General features: G+C 31.1%; 4 protein-coding genes across 4 annotated transcripts; all 4 read left to right on the top strand.

Annotated features, from left to right (window-relative positions):
- The first annotated feature begins 160 nt into the window (after positions 1-160).
- On the top strand, positions 161-6,390 carry LOC129908507 (UDP-glucosyltransferase 2-like). The gene is made up of 5 exons (XM_055985046.1): positions 161-286; positions 4,723-5,250; positions 5,317-5,753; positions 5,813-5,925; positions 5,986-6,390. Exons 1-5 carry the CDS (start codon positions 177-179, stop codon positions 6,373-6,375), a joined length of 1,578 nt encoding a protein of 525 aa, XP_055841021.1. The 5' UTR covers positions 161-176; the 3' UTR covers positions 6,376-6,390.
- A 1,442-nt stretch (positions 6,391-7,832) lies between these two features.
- On the top strand, positions 7,833-9,842 carry LOC129908504 (UDP-glucosyltransferase 2-like). Its single transcript, XM_055985044.1, has 5 exons — positions 7,833-8,022; positions 8,101-8,628; positions 8,700-9,136; positions 9,196-9,308; positions 9,374-9,842. Exons 1-5 carry the CDS (start codon positions 7,910-7,912, stop codon positions 9,761-9,763), a joined length of 1,581 nt encoding a protein of 526 aa, XP_055841019.1. The 5' UTR covers positions 7,833-7,909; the 3' UTR covers positions 9,764-9,842.
- Positions 9,843-18,616: 8,774 nt separating this feature from the next.
- On the top strand, positions 18,617-20,943 carry LOC129911582 (UDP-glycosyltransferase UGT5-like). Its single transcript, XM_055989417.1, has 5 exons — positions 18,617-18,918; positions 18,979-19,521; positions 19,581-20,017; positions 20,351-20,463; positions 20,527-20,943. Exons 1-5 carry the CDS (start codon positions 18,794-18,796, stop codon positions 20,920-20,922), a joined length of 1,614 nt encoding a protein of 537 aa, XP_055845392.1. The 5' UTR covers positions 18,617-18,793; the 3' UTR covers positions 20,923-20,943.
- A 1,854-nt stretch (positions 20,944-22,797) lies between these two features.
- On the top strand, positions 22,798-26,559 carry LOC129910045 (UDP-glycosyltransferase UGT5-like). The gene is made up of 5 exons (XM_055987288.1): positions 22,798-22,999; positions 24,842-25,348; positions 25,430-25,866; positions 25,920-26,032; positions 26,100-26,559. The coding sequence occupies exons 1-5, from the start codon at positions 22,887-22,889 to the stop codon at positions 26,490-26,492; spliced, it is 1,563 nt and encodes a 520-aa protein (XP_055843263.1). The 5' UTR covers positions 22,798-22,886; the 3' UTR covers positions 26,493-26,559.
- Positions 26,560-27,872: the final 1,313 nt, after the last annotated feature.

Below are 27,872 nucleotides of genomic sequence, written 5' to 3'. Positions count from 1 at the left end.
TTAAGTAAATTTCATAATAAAATATACTTCACACCTTCAAAAGATTAGATAAGTCAGTAGCTAATCACAAGTAGCAATTAGTATAAAAGCCAACTAATGAATTAAATTATCGTAAGTTAGTACATTCAGTTGTTCGACACATCTTCAGTCAAACAGAAAAGCCTTTAAAAATAATAATGAAAAATTTAATTTTATTTATACTCCTATGGGGTTATCATAGTTCTTATGTAAACAGTGCGAATATTTTGGGTCTGATGCCAATTGTATCACCCAGTCATCATGGCTGGTTAGTGTGTTTAAATTAAACCTTTGAAATTTGTTGAAATACTTGTTTAGATTATACTTGCGATCAAAATTTATAAGTAACTAAGTTTTGAGTTTGTTGTTTGAAAGAAAATAATTTTCAATAAAATATTTATTCTGTTGTTTGCTCTATTTGAAACAAGACGTTTTATTCTATTTATTCTCTGCTAAAAGGTTATGGGCCCAGTCCAATAACAAAATAAGGAATTATATAATTTAAAGAAAAAATATATTGCTTAAAAAGAAAAATGTCTTTGCAACAGAATTTGGGAACCCATCAAATGGAGAAGCTTGTTGGTTCCGAAAATTGGTCAACATGGAGCTTTGCCATGAAAACCCAATTACAACTTGATGGTTCATGGAAATGTATAGAACCTGATGCAGGCGTTGCTTTGGATGCTGCTAAAGATAATACTGCTCGGTGTAAGATGATTCTGGCCATCGACAAGAGTCTTTACGTCCATGTAAGAGACGCAAACACTTCCAAAGAAGTTTGGACAGCTTTGAAAAATCTTTTTCAAGATTCTGGCTTGGACAGGCGCATTGGTTTGCTTCAAAAACTATGCTCAGTGGTCCTGGTAGAATGTTCCTCCGTAGAAGATTACGTAAGCCAAATCGTTTCGACTGCACAGAAGTTGAATGAAATAGGATTTGCAGTAAATGAAGAATGGGTTGGAAGCATATTATTGAAGGGTCTTCCTGATGAATATAAGCCAATGATCATGAGCATAGGTTGCAGTGGAAAGCCAATTACAGCAGATTCCATCAAAATGAAATTGCTGCAGGACGTTAAGTGTGATTCAAAATCATCCAACAGTGCTCTTTTGTCAAAGAGAGGAAGTTTCTCGAATTCACACAAGAAAATGAAGCCAAAGTATGACAAGAAAGGCAAATCACGTTGCTTTAACTGTGATGGGGTTGGACATTACGCTTCAGATTGTCCATTGAAGTTAAAAAGTCAAGATTTCAAGTCAACAAAAGGTGGCTCAATGTTTGCAGCGTTTCATGCAGAGTCGAAACAGCATGAATGGTGTTTTGACAGTGGTGCAACTGACCATATGACATCTGATCCTGGTTATTTTAAAGAACTGAAGCCATTTCAAGGTCAAATTAAGACAGCAAATAACATGTCTATGAATGCTATCAGTAAGGGTGACATATCGTTGCCTGTTTTAACTCCACAAGGAAGAAGTGATGTTGTTGTTCATGATGCTCTTTATGTCCCAGAGTTGAAAGTCAACTTACTATCCATAAAGAAGATTGTGGATCATGAGAATGTTGTCGTCTTTGACAAAGATGGATGTCGTGTCATAAATTCTTCAAAAGAAGTCATAGCAAAAGGTAGTTCTGAAAACGGGCTTTATAAGTTGGATATTGCTACAAATCAGATTGCTTATGTTGCGCAAAACGATTTGGACAATATTTGGCATCGAAGATTTGGTCACTTGGGTCAAGACAACATGAAGCTACTTGCACGAGGCTTGGTTAAAGGTATTGACTTGAGTCAAAATTCTCTTTCGACTTGTTTGTCATGTGCAGAAGGCAAGCAGCATCGGAATAGCTTTCCATCAGAAGGGTCAAGGTCATCAAAAGTACTAGAAATAATCCATTCTGACGTCTGTGGGCCGATGGAGGCGAAATCTATTAAGGGAAGTATATTTTATGTTACTTTTATAGATGATTTCACCCGGAAGGTATTCGTGTACTTCATGAAGTCCAAAGATGCTGTGTTGAACTGTTTTCTTGAATTCAAAGCCGAAGTCGAAAATCAACAAGAAGCAAGAATTAAGGTCTTAAGAACGGACAATGGTAAAGAATTCGTTAACAAAGCTATGCAACTAGAGTTGAAGAAGTCTGGGATTGTTCATCAAACAACCGTTCCCTATACTCCAGAACAGAACGGTTTGGCAGAAAGGATGAACAGAACACTTACAGAAAAGGCACGAGCTATGTTGTGTGACGCTAGAATGCCAAAATTTTTTTGGGCTGAAGCAATTAACTGTGCGTGTTATATTGTTAACCGTTCACCGCATAGAAAACTTGAAAAAACGCCAGAAGAGTTATGGAGCAATCGCAAACCAGATGTTAGTTCTTTTCGAATATTTGGTTGTACAGCGATGTCTCACATTCCCAAGCAAAAACGTCGAAAGCTGGATTCAAAATCTGAGAAATGCATCTTTGTGGGGTATTCAGATACTTCAAAAGGTTTTCGTCTCTACAGCTTACAAAAGAAGGATGTTTTCATCAGCCGTGATGTAGTTTTTCATGAAGATAACTTTCACTATAAAACTCAAAATGAAAACACTCGTGAGATTCCAATGTATACTGCTGTAGTGGGGGTAAATCCAGTCGAGAGCCAAGAAAGTCCTCTCATAGAGAATGATTTCGAGTCATGTTCGTCAAATCCAGAATTCTATGGCTTTGAAGAGGGGGATAATGAAGAAAATCCATCTTTGACAACGTCATCAGTGACTGAAGTTTTTCTTTCACCGCTTGGTATCCAATCTGATGTGAGTAATGAGCAGATAGTTGAAGTAACGCCACAACTATCAGAACCTGAAGAACCAGCTCTCCCACGCCGAAGCGAAAGAATTTCAAAATTGCCAAGGGCAGTTTACAATGCTGAGACGGTCAACATCTTGGAAGATCCCGAAGACTTGGAAGATGCTTTATCCAGAAGTGATAAAGAAAAATGGGTAGAAGCGATGCAGAGTGAAATGAGGTCATTTGAAGAAAACGATACCTGGAAATGTGTAGACAAACCTGCTGGAGCCAACATTATCAAGACCAAATGGGTGTTCAAGAAGAAGCTTGACGAAAAAAATGATGTACGATACAAGGCTCGATTAGTGGTGAAAGGTTTTACACAGAAAAAAGGTATTGATTATGATGAAACCTATTCACCTGTCGTGAGGTACTCTTCCATACGATATTTAATAGCATTGTCAGTGAAGTATGATCTGCAAATACAACAAATGGATGCTATTACTGCTTTTCTCCAGGGTGAGTTAAGTGAAGACATCTATGTTGAGAAACCGAAGGGGTTTTCGGTGGGAAGAGAAGGTCAAGTGATGAAACTCAATAAAGCTGTGTATGGACTGAAGCAATCAAGTTTAGTTTGGAACACCAAACTAGATCGAGTCCTCCAAAAACTTGAATTGAAGCGTTCAGAAGTGGATCCTTGCATATACTTCCATCGAAACAATAAGACCATGACGTTTTTAGCAATCTATGTCGATGATATCTTAATCTTCACTAACGAGACTGCATTCTATGAAAACCTCAAACTAAATCTGATGAAAGAGTTCAAGATGAAGTTTTTGGGAACCGCGAAGAATTGTTTAGGAATGAAGATTACACGTGACAAAGATGCAGTGTACCTAGATCAAGAAAAATACATATCTGAGATGCTGATTAAATTTAACATGGATGAGTCAAATCCTGTAGCAACTCCTATGGACATCAACATAAAACTGTCAAAAGAGATGTCACCTAAATCTACGGAAGAAGAAAAAGAAATGGCGAAGATTCCTTATCAGCAAGCAATCGGAAGTTTATTGTTTGCAGCACAGTGTACTCGACCGGATATTTGCTTCGCAGTCAACAAATTAAGCAAATTCAATAACTGTCCTGGCAAAGAACATTGGGCTGCTGTGAAGAGATTGTTCAGATATCTGAAAGGAACAAAATCAGCCAAACTAAAATTTTCAAGAAATGGTAATTCTGAGTTCAAAATTTACTCGGATTCAGACTGGGCAAGTGATTGTGACGAAAGAAGATCTGTCACAGGATACGTATGTATCTTGCAAGGAGGTGCCGTGTCCTGGGCGACAAAACATCAACCAACTGTTGCGTTATCCACAACAGAAGCTGAATATATGGCACTTTCCGCCTCAACTCAAGAAGCAATGTGGATTCGTGGCCTCGAGTCTGAACTCAACCAAAACAACTCGGTCATGAACATATATTGCGACAACCAAAGTGCAGTTCATCTGGCATCGACAAGCAAGTATCTATCAAGATCTAAACATATTGATGTTCGACATCATTTTATTCGTGAGAAGAAGAACATGAATATTATCTCTTTCATTGGAATTGGGACTGAATTAATGGTCGCAGATTATTTAACAAAACCAGTATCTGCCGAAAAACATAATTTCTGTTCCAATAACATGGGTTTAAATTTGAGGTAAATTTTGTTCGAGTGGGGGTGTTGAAATACTTGTTTAGATTATACTTGCGATCAAAATTTATAAGTAACTAAGTTTTGAGTTTGTTGTTTGAAAGAAAATAATTTTCAATAAAATATTTATTCTGTTGTTTGCTCTATTTGAAACAAGACGTTTTATTCTATTTATTCTCTGCTAAAAAAATTTATTAAAATTAATTCAAATAATTTTCCTTTATTTATTAAATCAGGAATAGTGTTTTAATGCATAGACTTGGTGAACTTGGTCACAATGTTACAATTCTATCCGTCGATATACCCAAACCGAATGAGAAAATCCCTAAAAGTGTTCATTATATTCACTTGGAGAAAGGATATTCAATCTACGATCATGGAGATGTAAAATTCGATATTAACGATTTCATTAAAAGTGGTCCATTTGAAGGGATTAAAGTGTTAAATGATGCGGTCCTTATAATATCTGAACTTTGTTTTAAATCGAATGGCTTTCAACAACTTCTCAACTATCCGAATAGTTTCAAATTCGATTTGGTTATTCATGACTACACAATGGGACCACTTTTACTTCCATTCCTGGCAAAATTCAACTATCCACCATCGATTGGAATGAGTGCGTACCACAATCCACCAATAACTATGGATTATATGTCCAATCCATATTTCCCCGCTTACGTACCTTTCCCTTCGACAACGTTCAAAACCGAAATGAACTTTTGGCAACGTCTTGAGAATACTCTTTTGATTATTTACGATGTTGGGTTAGTTAAATTATTTTTGAAATTGTATGCCATTATTTGTAACCATTTTTTGTTTTGACTTCATAGTTATCGCCGCTTGAATTTAAGTCCTAAGCTTGATGCTATGGCTCGCAAATATTTCCCCTTTGACTTCCCACACATTGATGAACTTGCTAAACGCACAGCAATAGCTCTTGTCAATTCTCATCCAGCTACCAATTATGTGGAACCTCTTCCACCAAATGTCATTGAAGTCGGTGGAATGCAAATATTGGACCCCAAGCCATTACCCAACGATTTGGCTGAATTTATGAATAAGTCTACAAATGGAGCTGTATTTTTCTCATTTGGAACAAATATGAAGCCTCAAGATTTTACTGAAGAACAAGTTCGAACAATTCTCAATGCAATGGCTGAGCTTAATCAGTATAATTTTATGTGGAAGTTTGATGTCAAGTATTTGAAGGAGAAAATACCCAAAAATGTTATTATTAGAAAGTTCTATCCACAAAGAGATATTTTGGGTGAGCTATGATTCGATATGTGTTTCGAAGAGTTTAAAATGTTTTATTGAATTTTTCAGCTCACCCTAATTTAAAGGCATTTGTAACTCATTGTGGAGGTTTGAGTTCACATGAAGCAACATGGCGTGGAGTTCCAATGGTTGGTGTACCACTTTTGGCTGATCAACATAGGGTATGTTTTTTTAACATTTTTTTAAGGTTTTCAAAATATGTTTTTAAATTTCTTTTAAAGAATATGATACAATCCATACAAGCTGGAATAGCAGTGAAATTGGATTTTGCTACCATGACAACCAAGGACATTGTCAATGCCATTAAAAAAGTTATTGAAAATCAACAAATGAGAGAAAATGCTAAAAGAAAATCCATTGAATATCAGGATAGGCCTATGAGACCTTTGGATACTGCAGTTTGGTGGGTCGAATATGTACTAAGAAATCCAGATCCAAGTCATTTGAGATCACCTGCGCACAAGTTGAACATTTTTCAGGCGACTTCGTTAGATTGCTTAGCCTTTATGTTATTTGTAATTGTTGGAGCCAACTTTTTGATAGTAAAATTGTTGGTATTTGTTTGGAGATTAATCAGTACAAAAAATTCGAAAAAGTTAAAGAAAAATTAATAACAATTTTGTTTATAATTTTTAAATTGTTGAATATTATTAGTTAAATTGATACTTAAACTAAAACACAAAAGCTTTACTTTAGCTTTGATAAATGTTTTGTAATACTCAGGATATGAATACAAAAATAAATGAATAACTAAACTGACACAAAAACATCTTTCAATTGTTGAAAAAGAATTAAGAAATGGTTGATTAGACAAATTTGTAATATTTAGCCCGCTGTTGACTATTAACACGGATTGTCATCGATTTGTAAGGATGGTTAATGTATGCCAGGACCTAAAAGCTGGTTCTTGGCTCAAAAAGCTGGGTTGTAATGGTTGTAATGCAAACAATTTTCATTAAATATATTTTTTTGATTCGAAATGGAAGGACAATACATAAAATAAATAAGTTTTTACAACCCTGGTTTATATTTTAAATATACAGGGTGTCCCAAAAGTAATGGATCAAACGAAATGTGCTGATTGGGAAACTTAAGGGCTCTCAGAATTTGCTAACTTGTTCATCCCAAATCCTTACAGTTTTTGATTTAACGCAATTCTACTACTTTGCAACAGTGTTTTGCTTCCTGCGCCCATTATTGATTTTTGTTTTTTTTTTTTTTAATTCTTTTACAAAAACATTGCCAAATAACTATTAGGAACAATAAATTAAATTAATCAAAAAAATTTTTATTTCATACGCCATTTCGCTGCAAATTAACTAACAGTTTCAAGTTTTATAAAAAATCAATTTCTAACTTTTATTTGAGAGCAACACCACAAAAAAATTTGTACCATGTGGTTGTTTTTTGTTCTGAAAAACCCTGTTTTGTTGAATTCAAATTGTAATATTTTGCGATCTAACTGCAACTTTGGAAACTTTTATACTTTTTTGAAAACTTCAACAATAGGCAACTTTTTAAAATAATAAACCATTCTCACATGGTACAAATTATTTTTATGGTGTTGCTCTCAAATAAAAGTTAGAAATTGATTTTTTATAAAACTTGAAACTTTTGTAGTAATTTTAGTAACAAAAAACAATAAGCAGGAGGAAAGTATAGCAATGAGCAAGGATAAAGTAGCAAAATGCAACATCTGCATTGACATTCGAATTTTAATGCAAAATATTTTCAATTTTTTTTATTTTAATGCAGTTTTGTATTTTTTGAGAATTTTTTTTTTATTTAAAAAATTTTCTTTTACAATAATAATTTATTTTTTATGCAAGAAATATTTTATTTGAAAAAAAAAAGAAAAATTTTAATTTTCAAATGCATTTTTATTTGGATTGATATTTTTGCAACCCAGACAAATTTTGAAAAAAAATTTTTTTTGTGAAAATTCTTATCGCACGCCAATGCCATCAAATAGTTATTTCGCCCATCATAAACAAATAAACAACTACAGAACAAAAAAAAAAAACAAATTTGAATCTAATCTTTTAATATAAAAGGCAACTTATGAATTAACGTATCGTAAGTTTGTGCAGTTAGTGAGTTCAGTTGTTCGCCGCACGTTCGCTCAGACAGAAACACATACAAACAATGATGAACAAGTTCATCTTATTTATACTCCTCTGGGGTTATCATAGTTCTTTTGTATATAGTGCTAATATTTTGGGTCTGATGCCGATTGTATCACCCAGTCATCATGTTTGGTTAGTGTTTTTGAAATTTCATTGCCATTTAAATTTATTAAATTAATTTAAATAATTTTTGTTTATTTATATAATCAGGAATAGTGTTTTAATGCATAGACTTGGTGAGCTTGGTCACAATGTTACAGTTCTATCCGTCGATATACCGAAACCAAATGAAAAAATTCCAAAAAGTGTCCATTATATTCATTTGGAGAAAGGATATTCAATCTACGATCAAGGAGATGTCAAATTGGATATTAACGAATTCATAAAATGTGGTCCATTCAAAGGAATAAATTTGTTCAATGATGCAGTTCTTACAATGGCTGAAGTTTCCCTAGATTCAAAAGGTTTTCAACAACTTCTCAATTATCCTGATAGTTTCAAATTCGATTTGGTGATTCATGATTATACAATGGGACCATTTTTACTTCCATTTCTGGAAAAGTTCAACAATCCACCATCGATTGGAATGAGTGCGTACCACAATCCACCAATTACTATGGATTACATGTCCAATCCATATTTCCCCGCTTACGTACCTTTCCCTTCGACAACATTCAAAACAGAAATGAACTTTTGGCAACGTCTTGAGAATACTCTTTTAATCATTTACGAAACTGGGTTGGTTTAATTGTTTTCAAAAATGTTATGACATCATAATTGGAATCTATTTCTGTTTTGTTTACATGTAGTTATCGCCGCTTATTAACAACTCCTAAGCTTGATGCTATGGCGCGCAAATATTTCCCATTTGACTTCCCACATATTGATGAACTTGGAAAACGCACAGCAGTAGCTTTGGTCAACTCTCATCCAGCTACCAATTATGTGGAACCTCTTCCACCAAATGTCATTGAAGTCGGTGGAATGCAAATACTAGACCCCAAGCCATTACCAAACGATTTGGCAGAGTTTATGAATAAGTCTACAAATGGAGCTGTATTTTTCTCATTTGGAACAAATATGAAGCCTCAAGATTTTACTGAAGAACAAGTTCGAACAATTCTCAATGCAATGGCTGAGCTTAGTCAGTATAATTTTATGTGGAAGTTTGATGTCAAGTATTTGAAGGAGAAAATACCCAAAAATGTTATTATAAGAACGTTCTATCCACAAAGAGATGTTTTGGGTGAGCAATGATTCAATATGTGATTTGAAGAATTTTGAATATTTTATTGAATTTTTCAGCTCACCCTAATTTAAAGGCATTTGTAACTCATTGTGGAGGTTTGAGTTCACATGAAGCAACATGGCGTGGAGTTCCAATGGTTGGTGTACCACTTTTTGTCGATCAACATAGGGTATGTTTTTTTTTCTGAACTCATTGTTTAAAGATTGAATAATTTTATTTAATTTTTTTTTAAAGAACATACAACAATCTATACAAGCTGGAATAGCAGTGAAACTTGATTTTATCACCATGACAACCAAGGACATTGTCAATGCTATCAAGAAAGTTATAGAAGATCCCCAAATGAGGGAAAATGCTAGAAGAAAAGCAATTCAATACCGTGATAGACCTATGAAGCCCTTGGATACTGCAGTTTGGTGGGTCGAATATGTGCTAAGAAATCCAGATCCAAGTCATTTAAGATCACCTGCACATAAGTTGAACATTTTCGAGGCGATTTCTTTGGATTGCTTATCCTTTATTTTGTTAGTGATAATTGCATCTATCCTTTTGGCAGTAAAATTGTTGGTATTTGTTTGGAGATTAATTAGTGCAACAAATTCGAAAAAGTTAAAGAAAAATTAAAAAGCTAAATACTCAAAATGTTATTGTAATTATAATTAAAATTTATATTAAAATTAAAATGTTTTATTACAAAGTCAAACATCGAGTTAATAGTTTTTTTTTACACTTGAAAATTTTAGATGAAGTGAGCAGCTACGATCTATCAGATGTTCATCATAAGTGCATGAGTTAGTGGTTTAGTTAACAACACAGGCACAAAATAAATAAATAATTATAATAACTGTCACATAAGGATTTATGTTAAACTTAAATGCTTAAGTTTCGATTCAGCAAACGGCTCTTAATTTTATTTTATAAAAAAATGTATAAAAGTAAAAACAAAATAAAATACATAATTTGATTTTAAAATAAAAAAAAAAAATGGCTACTGAATGGTTGTTAAGTATGTTATTTGATTTCTCGTATAGCAAAAAATTTTTAGAATAAAAATAAATAAACGTGAAAATCGTTAATTTATTAATGAAAAATTTAAAACATTTTTCAAAAAAGGAATCGACACATAAAACAAAGTTTCAAAGAAATCTCTTTCAAAAAATTGATTTTCAAAAAAAAAATTAATTTTTTGAAAAAATCCGAAAATAGTTTTTTTTTCGTTAAATCAGCTTAGTCGTTTTCGAGAATTTCAGAAATCAACAGACAGAATTGCGGAATCCACTTTTGTCATATTCTCTATCATCGTAGGTAATGTCACGTCTGATTGTTATCTCGAGTTTGATTTTTTTACGAACCCAAACTTTCCCTATAGTACTGTTAGATACATCTATTAAAACAAAGAGGAACCATTCAAATAGAACCACAAGAGGTTCTACTTAAAGAATATAACTGACTTACTTAAAACTTGAAAAATAAATAGGAGCTGATATTTATAATGTTTGAAAAACTAAAAATCAGAAATCAGAATCAAATTAAAAAGCAAAGGATCAAGCTAGACGAATTTGGCTGTTTGAAATACGAAATATAATTTTGAAACGGACTTAATCAAGAGTTTTATTAACCGTTTCCAACATCAGAAGTGGGATAAAACTCAATGCAATCAAGTATAAATAAATGTTAAATATTTTTTTTGAATTTTTATTGGCCTTACCATTTTAGTGTAATCTGACGAAAGAATGTAAATAAAAAAAAAAGTACTAATAATAAGAAGGATATTTTGCGAAACATTTAAGAACTAAAAGGACTTAAATTTTGAGAATTTAACAAGCCAATAGATGAAGCAATAGAAAAAGTGCTATCTGAAAAATTTGATTGGGTTAATTCAAGCCTTTCAGTAGAAAAGGTCAGATGGTCATGTGCACTTACCTTTTTCAATTATTTCGTTCATGAAAATAACGAAATGGCTTAATAATGGGTTATTGGGTGAGTGAACTAAAGTTTTTAAAATTTTGGCTGGGTTGGTCCAATGAGAAAATATTGGGCGAAAAAAGTAGATATTTTTTTTATCGAGTCGTAACAAAGGCCGTTTTAGACGTTGGAACCCTCTCATATCAGATATTGATATGACAACATTTTGGAAGAGATATTGAAGACTCTAATTAAGACACATAAAACATAATATTAAGATTCTTATGCAGGAATTGATGCTAAGAAATGTATGCGATAACTGTTGTGAAGAAGAAGTTTTTATTTAGGTGTTCATAGCGGTTCTAAATTTATTGCTTTTCATTAATCTAATCGAATTGCAAAACTATTAAATTTGGTCGTCAGTTGATGAACCTTCAATCTTCATGTATAAATTCATTATGATTTAGTAATATTATGAAAGATCGTATAGATTAAAATAGAAAATTGAAAGACAGAAAGTGTCAAGTTTATTTATATAAAATTACTTACGAAAAAAAAATTTTTTAGAAGCTTATTAAATATAATATTTTTTTTAAAGATTTATCTTGTGGCTATTAATGCCACCTCAAAGTTCCAAATACATTCTGTTTTGAAATGACAACTGAATGGTAACAAAAGATAAAGACATAAGTGATTTAAATCAAATAATGGAAAAGGTGTTATTGCACTTCTTACAGAACTGGCATTGAGAGAGTTATAGAATAGTTTAATTTTTTTTAAAGAAATCATAAATTATGATGCACTTAACCTTAATTATCATATCATGAACTCAAACGTCAGTAACACATTGCAGTTGATTATTTAAAAATAAAAACTTTAATTTGCAATAAAAATTGAATAAGTAGATCTGAACTCGTTTCCACTAGATAATTAGTTTGATCATTGTTGAATTCTTGTTTATAAGTGCAGATGAAATATTAAGTCATCATGATATGTAAAATATAAACGAAATGAAACATTGTAATGGAAGAACTAGAATTGAAGAACCTTGATGCTTATCAATATGTTGAAAAATCAAATCTTTGAAACAAAAATTTAAAAAATTTTTTTGATGAGCTCTATCATTTTCATATACCGAAATATGCAATAATTGTTTAACATTCATGGTTTCCACGTAAGGCTTGTTTTGGAAAGCCTGTGTTTTTGTGCGATAAGGACCTTAAACTTTATGACTACAAAGCTTTATAAAACCAAATGAAAAATCGAAGGCATTATTGTGCTCCATGCATATGGATATATTCGATCCATTTCTACTATCAAATAATATTTAGATGCTGACAAAAAAATAACATTTTCTTTCATTTGTAGTACTTTAAGAAAATGCATTTTATGCATTTAAATAAAAACAAAATTTAAATGAAAACATTTAATTGAAAGAAATAAAAAAGATTAGTAATTAATTTATTGGGGATCGAAATAAGAATATTAACAGAATGGCCGAATGGTTTATGAAGAACTTTATATTAAATTTAAATTTTAAATACTAACTTCTTTAGCATGTTGGCAATTCGTCTCTATCGGATAAGAAAATCTTTGAATTGAAGTTGAAGATTATGCTTTTACAAACCTAATCGATTATTAAATATTTTTTTTTTAAGTTTATGAAATCGGTTTATTTAATAAGTGAACATGAAAATAATGAAAAGCAAAAAGTATCACGGAAACTAAACAAACATGATGATCCTTGAAACTAAAAAAATATGATGGTCCTTACAATTTTTACAAGGAAACGTTGGAGTTTTGAAAACTGAACATTTGGTATTTGTGTTCTATTATAATATTTATGGTAAGATTCGGTGATAACTGAGGTAAATTCACCAAATTTTGTGGTCTCCATACCGTAAGTGTTGGGGAGCCAGGTGTTGGTTGCGATCACACCAGTTTTGTGAATTATGATTGGTCTCTATACCGTTAGTGTTGGAGCCAGGTGTTGGTTGCGATCACACCAGTTTTGTGAATTATGATTGGTCTCTATACCGTTAGTGTTGGAGCCAGGTGTTGGTTGCGATCACACCAGTTTTGTGAATTATGATTGGTCTCTATACCGTTAGTGTTGGAGCCAGGTGTTGGTTGCGATCACACCAGTTTTGTGAATAATGATTGGTCTCTATACCGTTAGTGTTGGAGCCAGGTGTTGGTTGCGATCACACCAGTTTTGTGAATAATGATTGGTCTCTATACCGTTAGTGTTGGAGCCAGGTGTTGGTTGCGATCACACCAGTTTTGTGAATTATGATTGGTCTCTATACCGTTAGTGTTGGAGCCAGGTGTTGGTTGCGATCACACCAGTTTTGTGAATAATGATTGGTCTCTATACCGTTAGTGTTGGCTGCGGTCTCACCACATTTGTAATAAATAACTATGTAATTAGTTTTCAGATCAGAAGACAGGATTGGAGGTGCCGAGAACGTCACCAGTGTCAGGTGGGCCGTGTTAGATACATCTATTAAAACAAAGAGGAACCATTCAAATAGAACCACAAGAGGTTCTACTTAAAGAATATAACTGACTTACTTAAAACTTGAAAAATAAATAGGAGCTGATATTTATAATGTTTGAAAAACTAAAAATCAGAAATCAGAATCAAATTAAAAAGCAAAGGATCAAGCTAGACGAATTTGGCTGTTTGAAATACGAAATATAATTTTGAAACGGACTTAATCAAGAGTTTTATTAACCGTTTCCAACAGTACCTATACCTACCTAAATCGCAAGTAAAAAGGAGATGAAAAAAAAAAAAACAGATACATCCTCAATAGAAAAAAACAAGGCTAGGGCTTAAGGATTTCGAAGAAAAAACCATATGAAGGGTCCAGAGGAAAAACGGCATATGTCCACTTTTAGAAAATAAATTCAAACCATGTTAACAAAATAAATAATTAATGTGCCTATAGTACTAAGTTGTATGGAGAAAAAGATTTTAAAATGCGTTTTTCTCGCAATGAATTGGAATGCTGTTTTTCCTCTGGACCCTTCATATTATTTTGATTTACCCAAAAATTTACATTTCACCATAATTATTGTTTCAAAAATTGATAAAAATACGTAAAAAAGTACTAGTACTTCAGCAACTCAATATCAGATTACTTCATTATCTTAATTTTTCATGGACTTTAATATTAACCCTGTTCCATTGGAAGTGGTAGTTTACTCGTGAGTAGAAATCTACTACAACAACTACACTTTCGTATCTCCTCGAGTAGAAGATCGTGTGTTATTTGTAGTACTAGATCTACTCATGAGTAAACTACCACCTCCAATGGAACAGGGCTATTGTAACAAAATAGTGATGCAATTTTATCTTTACCAGAAGTAAGTTGGATTCCCTTGCTTGTAATCAGAATGACCAAGCAATTTGCTTCTCATTTGCTTAAGTGACTGATTGTTTTCAAAGATAGATAGATTGATATCTTATCAAATCCTTAAAAACTATATTTAAACAGATAAATAAAGTTTTTAACGATTTTAAGTCAATTAGATAAACAAAGTCCTCCAATAAAAATAAAACTCGATACTCGCACACACTTTTTGCTGATAAAAATGTTATATGAATTCATGTTCAGTCTGGTTTATGTAGATTCGTTTTGTCGCATATAAAATTTGATAACAATATTTTGATTAAAAAAAAAATTAATTTATCTTGAGTATTTCCCCAATTATTTTGAAAAAGCAAATGTTAAAAATAATCTAAAATATATGTACGTTCATACATATCGCTAGATACGACATTAGACTAGATTGATTTTTACTAATTTCATCAGTTCTGACGATTTAAACTGATACATGTTCAGTCTTGTTTATTAAGATTCGTTTTATCGCATAAAAAATGTTATTACAATATTTTGATTTTTGAGTTCTTAAACGCTTTATTTGTTGTTTCCTAAACGACTGAACAGATTTCAATGACTTTTTGTAAAAGCTTTTAACTAACTCAATATTATAACCTAGCTAACATTTAAAAAAATAAAGATTAATGAATTGAAAACAAATAGCTCAAGTCTTCGGGAAAGTAAGATAGAAATAAGTTCGAAAAAAAAAACAAAACAAAACAAATCAATTGAATACATAAAAAAAAAGTTAAAATCAATTATTTTACCGTCTTTTTTTTCGAAGCTTTTCATTTTTTCCATTCAGAGTTCCCATGTTTTTGTTAACTTTTTCTTAACTACGCCACTGTTAACGCTATTTACTCCTCACAAAGAGATAGGTATCACGCGAAATAAATTAATTTAACTGCTGGTCGCACGTATTTGAAGTTATGCTTGATGGATTTTTAATCTAAATCATTAAAAATTTTTATTTAAAGACATAGACATACAAATAATATAATATGCCAAAAAGATTCTGGTAAAAAAATCGTAAAGTATGCAGTTTTAATTTTTTCATAAAAAAAAATATAAAAATCCTTATTGTTGACGACTTTTGTCGGAGAAATTTCATTTTAGAGATTTGATGAAAAAATTAAACTAAAAATCTTTAGGATCATAAAAAAATCCCTATGCAATCAGCAATTTTGTTGTTCTTTATCATCTTGGAATGGTTTTTTTTTTTAACGTGAATTTTAGAATTTAATTATTTTTAAGTTTTTATTTCAAAACCTATACACTAACCTTTAAAAATGAATTGAAACAATATTCAAGTTTAAACACACGTTTGTTTGCATCTATTAAAATTTGTTGTCAGTTAATTTAAGTAGTATTCTTTTGATGATATTGCTATGATGTAATCTATGACAATGATAATGCATTCTTTTTATTTAAACCTGAATAAACTATTAAATCAATGTGTTTCGTTTGATAATATAATTTGTGTTATTCTGTTTGTTGACATATTGATGATATTTTCCGTGTATAATTGGCATGCGTTTAGATTGATAGATAATTAAAAATATACATTTGATGGTTTTGTTGAATTTGCATAGATAATTTGTATAGATTTGTTAAAGATTCGTGGATATTTTACGAATATTTGTACAATGCAATGTTTGTGAGTCAATCACCAACTCAGATTCAGTTTTCAAGCCAGTTTTAGTTCGATTGAAGCATTCGCTTAGGAAAATTAAATAACTGTAGTGTACTTTCAAATCAACACAATAGTATGTAGGTATATAGGATTATTTTCAAAATTCATCTCCGCATTCATAACAAAACCATGTTTTGTGATGTCAAATGATAATAATTTTCTAATCTTGTTTTGTTAAGCTGCAATCAAGAACAAAACGTGTTAGACAGGACAAGCACACTATCTATCCAGATGGGTTGAAGTTATAGCGATAGACATTATTTTGATAGTTATTTTTAACTATTATTGAACTTTGACCTGTGTGTTAATGGTTTTATTTAATTGACTGAGGGATGCGATAAGATTGCCTATCAATTCATCGCGGTTCCTTTTATCTATACTATGAATTGAGGCGTATGTTAATAGGTTTAAAAATTAAAATAATAAATGCTTTGATTAAATTTTTACATTATGTTCCGAGTTAATAAATGCATAAAATTTCGTCAACATTTGGAAGGTAAATTTCCATTGATTGAGCCAATTTCTGTTAAAAAATTGATTTGACTTTTATAAATATTAGTATTTGTTTTGAAGAATGTATAAACTATTTGCCAAATATTTAATTAAATAAGCCATAATTTACAATTGATATCTTGCAGTGCTGCAGGAAATTTTTTTATGAACTCGAATAGATTTAAAGTTTAAACTATAACTAAAACAATTCAAATTGGTTTGTCAACTATAAGCATCCACTGTTGTCACCAATCTTAGTTTGGAATAATCTTTAAATACTTGAACCATCATAATTTAAGTTTTCAACAAGGTTTGCAAAGTTTAGGACAGTTATTGAAGTTTTACTTTAATTCTTTTTTCTGTTTGTTTGTTCTTTTGAATCTTACTTCAGTCAATCATTTGAAATATTCTGTGAAACAACTTTTTTGGAAATCAAGATTTTGATAGTCCTTGAAATTTCATTTTAAGAAAATTGTAGCAATATCTTTATGTATACTTTTAAAAGTTTTAAATTTTTGCACCCAGACAAGCAATTTGGGACAACAGTGTGGCGTTAATAAAGCACTAAAAATATTTCAACAAATATGTACATATTATGTTAAAATGTTAACTTTCTTCACCGGAAATATTTTTTTCACTTGGTCACATCTTCTCAAAAGTAACATCTATTAAAAGAATTTTTTTTTAACTAAACTTACATATTTTTTTGAAAAAAAAAATAATAAAGTTGGTTTGCCATTTTATAGCTTTAATGTCCAGTTTTCGAAAATTTTTTTTTAAATCCAAAAAAAAAATTTTTTTCAAAATTTTATTTTCGATTTATATTAAAATTATATAAATTCTTTTGTATAAAATAATTCGTTGAAACTGAATAAGTACTTTGCGTCGGCTAAGAGTGCAAATTTCGAAAGTCCATTTTTGTAAATTGTTCAGAGGAGCGATTTCTAATTTTCAATTTTGTACTAGCTCTATACATTTTTCATGTATAATTTTGTCAAATATGCATTTTTTCTTTTATGGAAACATAAATTTCGATGCCTACTTTATAAATTTCCAAAAATCTATTTTTTGTCAAAAAGTGGATTTACGAGGTTTTTACCCTTAGCCGACGTTTGGTCGAAAATTAGATATGAAAAAAAAAAAAACGGTTCTATGGCAGGTTACCGTAAATAATGATTTTCGAAAAAAAAAGTGTTTCATTTATAGATAGACCTTGTTCAACAACTAAGATTTGAATTTTGTTAACAAAATCGTAAGAGCCGTTTTTGAGGAAATTAAACTTTTCTGAAATTTGTATATATGACAGATACCTACCGTTATTTTTGATCCAAAAAAATCAACTCCGAAAACCCCTCTGTAGGATCTCCAAAAAACGTTTCATACCAAGTTTGATGTTAATCGGACCATCCGTTTAGGCTCTAGCTCCTTATACAGACAGACAGACGGACTCGCGGATTCTATCATCGTAATGTCATTTTTTGTACGAATTCATATGCATAACTCGTTCAATAGTAGGTACCTATATCGCAAGTAAAAATTTGTAATGTAATTCTTAAGAAATCATCTTTTGAAAAAAAAGTAAGAAATTAGCCGTTTTCAAAAAAAATTTAAAAAAAAATGAAAATATTTTTTAAAAATCCAAAAATATTTTTTTTACATTTTGAATATTACACCCTCTCAAACGATTTTCATTGACATTAGTTTAGTTATTTAGGAGAAAATCAGAAATCTAGAAAACAATTTATGACAAGTACCGTTTATAATTGTACAAAGCATATGTCGACATATATTTTTAAATTTTTAATTAGAGGCGTTTTTAAGAAAAACGAGTTTTTTTTTAATTAATCATAGGTAGAAGGTAGCTACCATTAATTTTTCCAAAAATTGTATGTGTACCAATTTTGAAGCGGATTGCAGAAATTATGTGTATTTTATCAATCAGGTACCCATATTACACATCATTGCAGTCCGCTACTGTCAGAGCGCTGCTTTATCAGTAAATATAGACTAAATTGAGAATTGTTATTATGAAAATAGAAATGCATCCACACGAACATATGCGGAGCTGCATTGCTTGTTATAATATAACTGATCATTAATTCAGTCGTTTCTAAATTATCAAAGAATACAAACGTCTATCGGAAAGTTCAATGTCTAAATAATTACTTCTTCAACATGCTATTAAAAGTTGTTTACGTTTTAGCAAGTGTTTTTGTGATATTGAATAATAACATTTTTCAAGTTCATGGTGCTAATATACTCGGTCTTCTGGGCATGACATCTCCAAGTTCACAAATATGGTAAATACTTGAAATCATTTTAAAGAAAATAAGTTTGCTAATGCAAATTAATTTGTTCAGGAACACAGTTTTCTTACACAAACTAGCTGAAAATGGTCACAATGTTACAATTCTCTCAGCGGATTTGCCAAAATCAAGTGAAAAACTTCCACCAAATGTTCATTATATTCATTTGGAAAAGGCCTATGCAATGTACGATAGTGAGAAGAAGACTGATGCTAAGAAGCTTGATCTTGTGTCTTACATCGGTGTTCATAATCCATTTACATCAATACCTCCATTTTATGCTTTTGGAATAGAAACTTGCAGGGGAATTGTATCATCTAAAGGTTTCAAGACTCTCTTAGACTATCCAAATGATTTTAAATTCGATTTGATGCTGAATGACTACACTCTGGGACCGTATTTGTTGGGATTTCTACACAAATTCAACTATCCACCATTGATTGGTCTAACAGCATTCCACAACTCTCCACTGACAATTGATGCTATGTTTAATCATTATTTCCCAGCTTATGTGCCTTATCATTCAACTGTTTACAGCACTGAGATGAATTTTTATGAAAGGCTTGAAAATACTTTGATTTTTATTGCCGATACAGCGTAAGAAACTTTTAGTAATTCAGATAAAAATTAACAATAAAATTCTTGGAATATCCTAGGTACCGCCGTATGATTTACTTACCACAGATCGATGCCATAATGAGACCCTATTTCGACAAGGATACTCCATATCTAGGTGATCTTTCAGCTCATACTGCTATTTCAATGGTCAATTCACATCCAGCTATCGATTATGCTGAATCATTGCCTCCGAATGTTATCGAAGTTGGAGGAATGCAAATTTTGGACGCAAAACCTCTGCCGAAAGATTTGGAAGAATTTATGAACAAAAGTCGAAAGGGAGTGGTATTTATTTCGTTTGGAACAAATATGAAAAGTGAAGACTTTGGTGAAGAAAGAGTTCGAGTTTTTCTAGATGCCATGACTCAGTTGCCTGAGTATAATTTTATGTGGAAATTTGACAAAAAGTATCTTAAAACGAAGCTGCCGGAGAATGTTCTTGCTCAATCGTTCTTTCCTCAAAGAGATATTTTAGGTAAGAATAAGATTATCTACCAATATAGAGGATTCAAGAATGGTTGATAAATTAAAAGTTTGTATTTTCCAAGTTTTCGGAGTTAGCTATCACTACTTTACTCATGAGTTGTATGAATAGTATTGTGAATAGGCTTACGAGTCTTTTAAGTTATGAGCGCTTGAAGACCATCTAGAAGTCAAATTAGTTAGCTGAAACTCAAGATCAATAAGAAGTTATTTTCTGACTTAAATTCTAAATTGAGTTAAAAAGTAGATTTTAGCGGAATTGGACTTTTATTCTGTCTTTTTTAAATTAAGGACCATAGAATATTATTCTAATCTTTATATGTAGCTCATCCCAGGCTCAAGGCATTCGTAACACATTGTGGCGGTTTAAGTTCTCAAGAGGCAACTTGGCGGGGAGTTCCGATGATTGGTATACCACTATTTCTTGATCAACACAGGGTAAAACTAATTTATCAATCAACTTCTATGTCAGTAATAACACTTCTTTAACATTTCTTTAAGAATTTGCGTCAATCAATGTTAGCTGGAGTTGCTGAAAAAATAGATTTTCTTACTATGACAACTGAAATTCTTCGTGATACTATTAAAAAAGTTGCAGAAGATCCCAAAATGGCACAAAATGTTCGAATTCGTTCCCAGCAATTTCGTGATCAACCAATGAAACCATTAGAATTGGCAGTATGGTGGGCGGAATATCTGCTACGCAATCCGAATCCGTTTCATCTTAAGTCAGCAGCAAGCAAACTTAACATATTTCAAGCTCATTCTTTGGATGTTCTACTTCTTTTATGGACAGTATTTGTGATATTGATTTTAGGTTTGGTTAAATTGCTTTTTATTGTTATGAATTGTTTTAAAAGAAAAAATCAAGGATCTATTAAATTGAAACAAAAGTAAAGCAAACATAAATAAAATAAATTTATTGGATCTTTGTTTTATTAAGGTTAATAAACTCTTTTTTAATTTCTACGTTGGTAAAGACGTTAGGCTTCTCTTATTATATTAAAGCTTCAGAAAAGAAAGGATATAAAAAACAACCTATACGCATTGCTTTTGAAGTTCAGGACATTCAAAATAATATTTGAATGAAATTAATCATCAGTCATCACGTTTACTCTGTGACAGATCCACACGTCATTTTTAAGTCAGATAGTGAGCGCGTTGACTATTTCATCTACCTTAATTGGGAATAAAAGAAATAGTAACGGAGTTATGAATACCATCAGAGTTATGTGCGACAAAGTTATGCGCGTCAAAGTTATGCAAAGCTGAAGTTATGATAGACCGAAGTTATGAAAAACCAGAGCTATGAACACCAAAGCTATGCAACGTGGTTTTTGGGTTGGCTTGTTCTTGTTTCTTGTTTTTTACTAAAGGTGTTGAATGCTCCAGCTTTTGAAAAATTAATTTTCAAAAAAAATATATGTGGCTTTAAAAAAAATAGTTTTTTTTTTTGTTTAATATATCCAAAACGACAAGACATTTTCGGATCCAATTTTCTTTTTTTGTTTAAAAACAAATTAGAGAATTGAATTTTGAAAACTTAATTTCTACTTAAATACATACAATTTTGAAAAAATTTAGTACGAAATTTTTTTTCCACTTTTTTTCAAAATTTTGATTTTGAAAATTAATTTTTCAAAAACTGGTCCATTAAATAGCTTGGCCCTCCCAACAAAAAGACACAATACGTTATTGTTGGTGCAACCATTGGTTTTTAATCATTTTTTTTCGTAAATTAAGTCAATTTTTTTAGAAAATTGGCCCTCCCGGGGAAACGGTATTCATAACTTGGTCCGTCTCAGTGAGTTCTTCTAAAATTGTAAACAAAAGATTTTCCTCCACAAAAAATAAAACGGCTTAAATATTTTTATAAATAATGTTTTTCGGTTAATATTCACCATTTGTAAAGCTCTATTTTTTCGACATGGGAATCTCAAAGGTTTACGATAATATTTTTGTCCTTAAACTTGTTCTGTCAACATTAATTTTTCTAAACAATTTATATAAATAGTTTTGCAAAAAAAGGTGTATAGAACACACTATTGCCCTCCATATCTGGTTCTTACTTTCAAACAGGTTCCCATTCCCATTACTTTTCTATTTGAAATATTTAAACGATCTATTAATAGCTTATAGTTTTTTTCTTACTTACTTCAAGAAAATAAAGTTTCTGAAACATAGAACAACATTAGCATTCAAACAATTTAAATCAGTTTTTTCTAGTACAAGAGCCTACACTTAATTTATTGTGACATTATAAAATTACTCATCGTTAAAAGCAAAACAAATCGTACAAAATTCAAACAAAATTTAAAAAATCATTAGAAAGTGAAATGTCGGATTTTGCTTTCTGACCCCTAATTATTATTAAGAGATTAAAACAACACACTTTTGTCATATTAAGTTGATAATTTTCGACATTAAGATAAACTACAAGAGTGAGGAACACTTTTAGTAAAATCATTGATTAAGTCAAAGTATTTTTCGGTTCGATGTTCCTGATTTAAAAAAGTGATCACGTTTATTTTATGTGTTTATTATGACCTTTAAGTCTAGCTTCAAGAATATAAAATATATAATAGAAGATTGGCTTTTTTAATATAAATTCTGGTTATTAACTAGACATTTTTGTTGTTGTTGGTGTTGTTTTTTTTATATATAAAATATTGAATAAATAAATAAATTATTTAAATTTCTTGTCTACCTGTCAAACGATTTTTTCGTTATAGTTGATTGAAGAATTTAGTCCAAAAATTTAGTCTTGTGCTGTTATTCTTCAAGAGAAGATCTGTTCGTTTTTGTTTTGTTTAGTTTTTGTTTTTATTTTATTAATTTATGTAATCAATTGAGGAAACAAAATGATTATTTTTATTGGATTATTCGGTTTTGTGATAAATAATTTAATTTTCAATGCAAGCGGTGCGAATATATTGGGCCTAATGGGAGTTTCTTCTCCCAGTCATCACATCTGGTACGGTAATTTTGTTAACAAAACATGTGTAGTGAGCACAATAATAAAAAAATGAAAATTATTGTCTTTTAACAGTAATAACTTTGTTTGGTCCCCGTTTACCCCTTTTTACCCTACTTCAATATTAATTTTGTAATGGTCCTTTTTAATGAAATATCCTATCATGTATAATTTTGCAAAATGAGATATTAGTGATAATCGAGATTTCAACAAATATTAAAATATCTTATGCATACATAAATATGTATCGGTTTTTGCTACCCAGCAGCAGCGGCCTCAGGTGCAAGATCTGTCAAACACGTTTTGATGTCTTAAAATACTGGTCTTTAACCATTGACTTAATTTGTATAGTTATTCAAAGCTCTCGATAAAGAGAATTTTCATATTTAAAGTGTAACAACTAAAAGAGTGTATCTCCTATGCTGGCCATTATTTTTTTTTTCGCAACCGCGAGCAGTGTTGCCACCTCTTAAAAAAATTATTGACTTTCAGTAAAATGTGCTTTATTTTGGTATGAAACCTTTTGGTTACTTAGTAACCAAAACTTAAATAAAAATTGCTATTTAATTTTCTTCATTTGTATTGCTTTTGTTTTGTGTTAGGTTTGGATATGTTTTTTTTTTTTTTTTTTTGTAATAAATATTTTAAAAATAAACAGAATTTACGAGACAGAAGAAATAATTCAATTTCAAATACACTGTGGCGTATACGTGCTTTTTTTTGTTTTGTTTTTTTTTTCCAAACCGCATTTGCAATAGTAGGGGAGCAAAAAATTGTTAATCAAGCTAGAAATGTAAGTTTATACACATAGGCCATATTACACATTATGTTAAAGTATTTTTTAATGCTGAGCGGAATGAAACCTGGAACGACCACTGTAGAGTTTATCAGATCAGATCATTATATTTGTTAGCGTTACAATAACAAAGCGAGATCCTGCTTTTGTTGTAAAGCAAATAAAAACATTGATCTCATCTGGATCACGGGAATAATTAAACAGACCTATTATTTTTAATAACAGGTGTAAGAAGTAACAGCTTGAAAAAACGCTGCTCCTCTTAGAATACTGAATTCTATGAGAGAGACAAATGTTTGTCTTTTCCAAAGCTTTCCGACCATTTTGCTTGAATTGCAAATTAGAGCACACTAAAGAAAGCACTTTTGTAACATACAAATAAGCAAAATCATAAAAATGTTATTTTTCTCCTTTTTTGAATTGTTTTTCTTAAATTTTTTTACAAAAGGTATATCTCATTAGTTTTTTTAATTTTTAAAAGGATTCATAAATAGGGTTACCATTCGTCCCGTGGGGAACTAATTTGTCCCCCATAACTAAAAATGTGAAAGGGGGGCGCAGGTAAAATTTGTATTACCTACAAATAAAAATATTTTAAGTTAAAAAAAATTATTGTAAATAAAAAGATTTTTGCATTAAAACAAAAATTCAATGCAATATGTGTTGTTTTTGATACTAGTCGAATTCCTTACAATTTTTCTAGGTACCTATTCCAAATCTAAGCAGTTTAAAAACATGTTTTGATATAAAGCATGTAAGTATTTTTGTTAATTTAACATGTTTTGCAAATTGCTTAAAAAGAACCATTTAAAGTCCTTACGTTGTACTATTATTTTTTAGAAGTAGTTTAGTATTTATAGTTAGATTATTAAGAAATCGATTTTTAAAGAAGGATTTAAAAACACATTTCACACAGTTTGACAAATCTTAACAAGAAATTTATAGTTTTCTTTTAAATTTAAGATCTTATATTAATCATTCTTAATATTTCATTCAAAAATTTGGTAATTATAATTCTCATATATTTTATTTTTGGTTTCTTTTAGGAATAGTGTTTTAATGCACAGACTTGCAGATCTAGGACACAATGTCACTGTTCTGTCTGTGGACCTGCCAAGACCTAACGAAAAACTACCTCCAAATCTACACTACATTCACTTAGAAAATGGCTATTCTGTGACTGGCGTTACATCATACATTGGCATGGGTGTTTTCGAATTCATTCCAATCTATTATGGTCGTAAATTGGCAGCTATGGAGGTAATTCTTCAATCAAAGGGTATGCAGCAGCTCCTAAACTATCCGGATAGCTTTAAATTCGATGTGATACTCTATGATTATATTATCGGACCATATCTCCTGGGATTCGTACATAAATTCAACTATCCACCACTAATTGGAATGAGTGCTTTTCATAATCCACCAATTACAATGGACTTGATGTCAAATCACTATTTTCCTGCCTACATTCCTTATCATTCAACAACTTATTCTCCTGTTATGGACTTTTGGCAAAGACTTGAGAATACTTTAATTTTTATGGCTGATACTGCGTAAGTATATAGTAGCATTTCAAAAATGTTACAAAAATTCAAAAAGTTTTGTTAATTTTTCGTTTACCTTTGAATTTATAGATATCGGCGTATGGTGTTTGTGCCAAGAGTTGATGACCTAGTACGACCTTATTTCTCGAGCAATATGTCGTACTTAGGAGACATTTCCAAGCACACTGCCATAGCTTTAGTCAATTCTCATCCTGCTATCAATTTCGTTGAACCACTTCCTCCGAATGTAATTGAAGTTGGAGGAATGCAAATGCTAGAACCAAAACCACTTCCCAAGGATCTTGAGGAATTTTTGAATAAATCAAAAGATGGCGCTATTTTTATTTCCTTTGGGACGAATATGAAAAGTCAAGATTTTACTGTAGAACAAGTCGATGTGATTGTTAATGCAATGGCAGAGTTGCCACAGTACAACTTTATGTGGAAATTTGATGTTAAATACTTGAAAAGATCACTTCCAGAAAACGTTTTAGCTAAAACAAATTTCCCACAAACTGATGTTCTTGGTAAGATGAAAAGTTATTTCAAACAAAACTTTTGTCAAGAATCTTCTTTTCAGCTCATCCTAAACTAAAGGCATTTGTCACACATTGTGGAGGACTTAGTTCTCAGGAAGCAATGTGGCGTGGAGTTCCAATGGTTGGTGTGCCACTATTTTTCGACCAACATAGGGTAAATAAACATTATTTTCTCATAATACAAACATTTTTTACAAATATTTTCTTTATTAATTTTATAGAATCTACGACAGTCAATGGATGCTGGTATAGCAGTTAAACTTGATTTTCTCACCATGACAACAGAGGATCTTGTTCAAGCGATCAAAAAAGTTATTGAAGATCCTCAAATGCGTCAAAAAATTAAAGAAAAATCAAATCAATTCCAAAATAGACCCATGAAACCTTTAGAAACTGCGGTATGGTGGGTGGAATATATTTTACAAAATCCAAACCCTTACCATCTTAAATCACACGCAGAGAGACTAAACATCTTCCAAGCTAATTCTTTGGATTGTATTTTATTTATTTTAGCTGTAGGAGTTTCAATTATTTCCTTTGTTGTTATAGTTGTGGTATTCGTTTGGCGAAAAATTAGTAATATACTGAGACCAGCAAAAGTGAAAACTAATTAGAAAATTCAAGCTAGAATAGAATTAACTACTTCATAAGAAAATCTAAAGTAAAGTACCTATAAAAAAATAAAACAAATAGTAAAAATTAAATGAACAATTTTTTAATTAATCACAATTTAAATGTCTTGTAAGTAATTTCAATTTTCCATACAAATTTGGAATTTAAAATTAAGTCACGACTCTACGAACAGACCCAATACTCCATTGTCAGCTATTACATGAAGCCTCAAGAGGCTTGACTCTTTTTTCGAATTTTCTTTTGATAATCATTCTGTGAGGCGCGTACTATTACACGACGCCTCTTGAGTCAAAGACTCAAATTTGACATTTCTCTTTTAATTTAAGTATTGTTGTTGTTGTATTCCACCAAGAAGCAAAAAAAAATGAAAGGGAATGTTGAAAAAAGAAAGAGTGGAAAAAGAAACGTCAAAAGAGTCTCAGAATTTTTGCCCACGACTCTCCGGTCGGATAATTTTTTGTTTTATCTTCTTTCTCTTTTGCACTCATTAGTTTTGAAAAGAGGCGCGCCTCTTGAGGCTTCATGTAATAGCTGACATTGTGAACAGGGCCTATGTTCTATAACTTTATCACTGGCCATAAACTTTTTTCAACGTCTTTAAAATAAATTTTTTTTTTTTCCATAAATAAAGCACAATTTCTTTCAAATTCAGAATTTATGAATTAAGAAATTATGATTTTGAACGATATTTCTTTTATATTGATGAGATAAAATGGATTTTTTTTTATAGCCGTGATAATAGTTACAGAACAGGGGCACAGGCGCACAGGTCACAAATTAGCTCTGTATAGAAGAAAAATAATGAAATATCAACTTTATCGCCGTGCTTTATTAACTACTTGAAGGAAAAGTGGCGGACGGTAAGCCAACTAAGAGAAGGCCCAGGTTAAGACCTGTTCCAAGAGTTTTTCTTGTTAGTATATGCCAATGTTTTTATTATTTCTTATTGTAAGTAGGTATATGCAATGTTTTATTTATATATATTTGTCCCTATTTTCCACTCATCTTTAATGTTCGAGAATTGTACTGCAACAGTACTAGGCTGCGGAGGTACGTGTGGGATCGGTTCCTGTTATTCTTTTTCAATTAATATAAAAACTGTGAAGGATCTTGAGAAATTTCGGTAATGCGCCAAAATGAATTGCATAAAACCTGTCTTTCTTTTTATACAAGCCAAAGATTAGCGTGCATTGAACATTATGGAACCTTAATTGATATACTAGGACATCAATAACACTGGTTTTTAGACTTAATAGACCCTCAATACTACTTATTTTCTCAATAGTATTTTGACTTAAAGGACTCGGAAATCACATTTAAAAAAATTACAGTGGATAGGTTTACGAGATATGGTTTTTCAA

This window comes from Episyrphus balteatus, chromosome 2 (genome assembly GCF_945859705.1).
Source record: "Episyrphus balteatus chromosome 2, idEpiBalt1.1, whole genome shotgun sequence".
Lineage (NCBI taxonomy): Eukaryota > Metazoa > Arthropoda > Insecta > Diptera > Syrphidae > Episyrphus > Episyrphus balteatus.
The sequence above is the reverse complement of the archived record's forward strand: the minus strand, read 5'-3'. Positions and strand labels throughout refer to the sequence as shown.

What these genes read in the sequence shown, in the direction of transcription:
- LOC129908507 (XM_055985046.1), top strand. Translation starts at nt 177, where the DNA reads ATGAAAAATTTAATTTTATTTATACTCCTATGGGGTTATCATAGTTCT. An exon ending in TCACCCAGTCATCATGGCTG is followed by an intron (nt 287 to 4,722) that starts GTTAGTGTGTTT and finishes TTATTAAATCAG; the next exon opens with GAATAGTGTTTTAATGCATA. An exon ending in TTGATTATTTACGATGTTGG is followed by an intron (nt 5,251 to 5,316) that starts GTTAGTTAAATT and finishes TTGACTTCATAG; the next exon opens with TTATCGCCGCTTGAATTTAA.
- LOC129908504 (XM_055985044.1), top strand. Translation starts at nt 7,910, where the DNA reads ATGATGAACAAGTTCATCTTATTTATACTCCTCTGGGGTTATCATAGT. An exon ending in TTAATCATTTACGAAACTGG is followed by an intron (nt 8,629 to 8,699) that starts GTTGGTTTAATT and finishes GTTTACATGTAG; the next exon opens with TTATCGCCGCTTATTAACAA. An exon ending in TCCACAAAGAGATGTTTTGG is followed by an intron (nt 9,137 to 9,195) that starts GTGAGCAATGAT and finishes TGAATTTTTCAG; the next exon opens with CTCACCCTAATTTAAAGGCA.
- LOC129910045 (XM_055987288.1), top strand. Translation starts at nt 22,887, where the DNA reads ATGATTATTTTTATTGGATTATTCGGTTTTGTGATAAATAATTTAATT. An exon ending in CCCACAAACTGATGTTCTTG is followed by an intron (nt 25,867 to 25,919) that starts GTAAGATGAAAA and finishes TCTTCTTTTCAG; the next exon opens with CTCATCCTAAACTAAAGGCA. An exon ending in TATTTTTCGACCAACATAGG is followed by an intron (nt 26,033 to 26,099) that starts GTAAATAAACAT and finishes TTAATTTTATAG; the next exon opens with AATCTACGACAGTCAATGGA.
- LOC129911582 (XM_055989417.1), top strand. Translation starts at nt 18,794, where the DNA reads ATGCTATTAAAAGTTGTTTACGTTTTAGCAAGTGTTTTTGTGATATTG. An exon ending in TCTCCAAGTTCACAAATATG is followed by an intron (nt 18,919 to 18,978) that starts GTAAATACTTGA and finishes TAATTTGTTCAG; the next exon opens with GAACACAGTTTTCTTACACA. An exon ending in ATTTTTATTGCCGATACAGC is followed by an intron (nt 19,522 to 19,580) that starts GTAAGAAACTTT and finishes GGAATATCCTAG; the next exon opens with GTACCGCCGTATGATTTACT.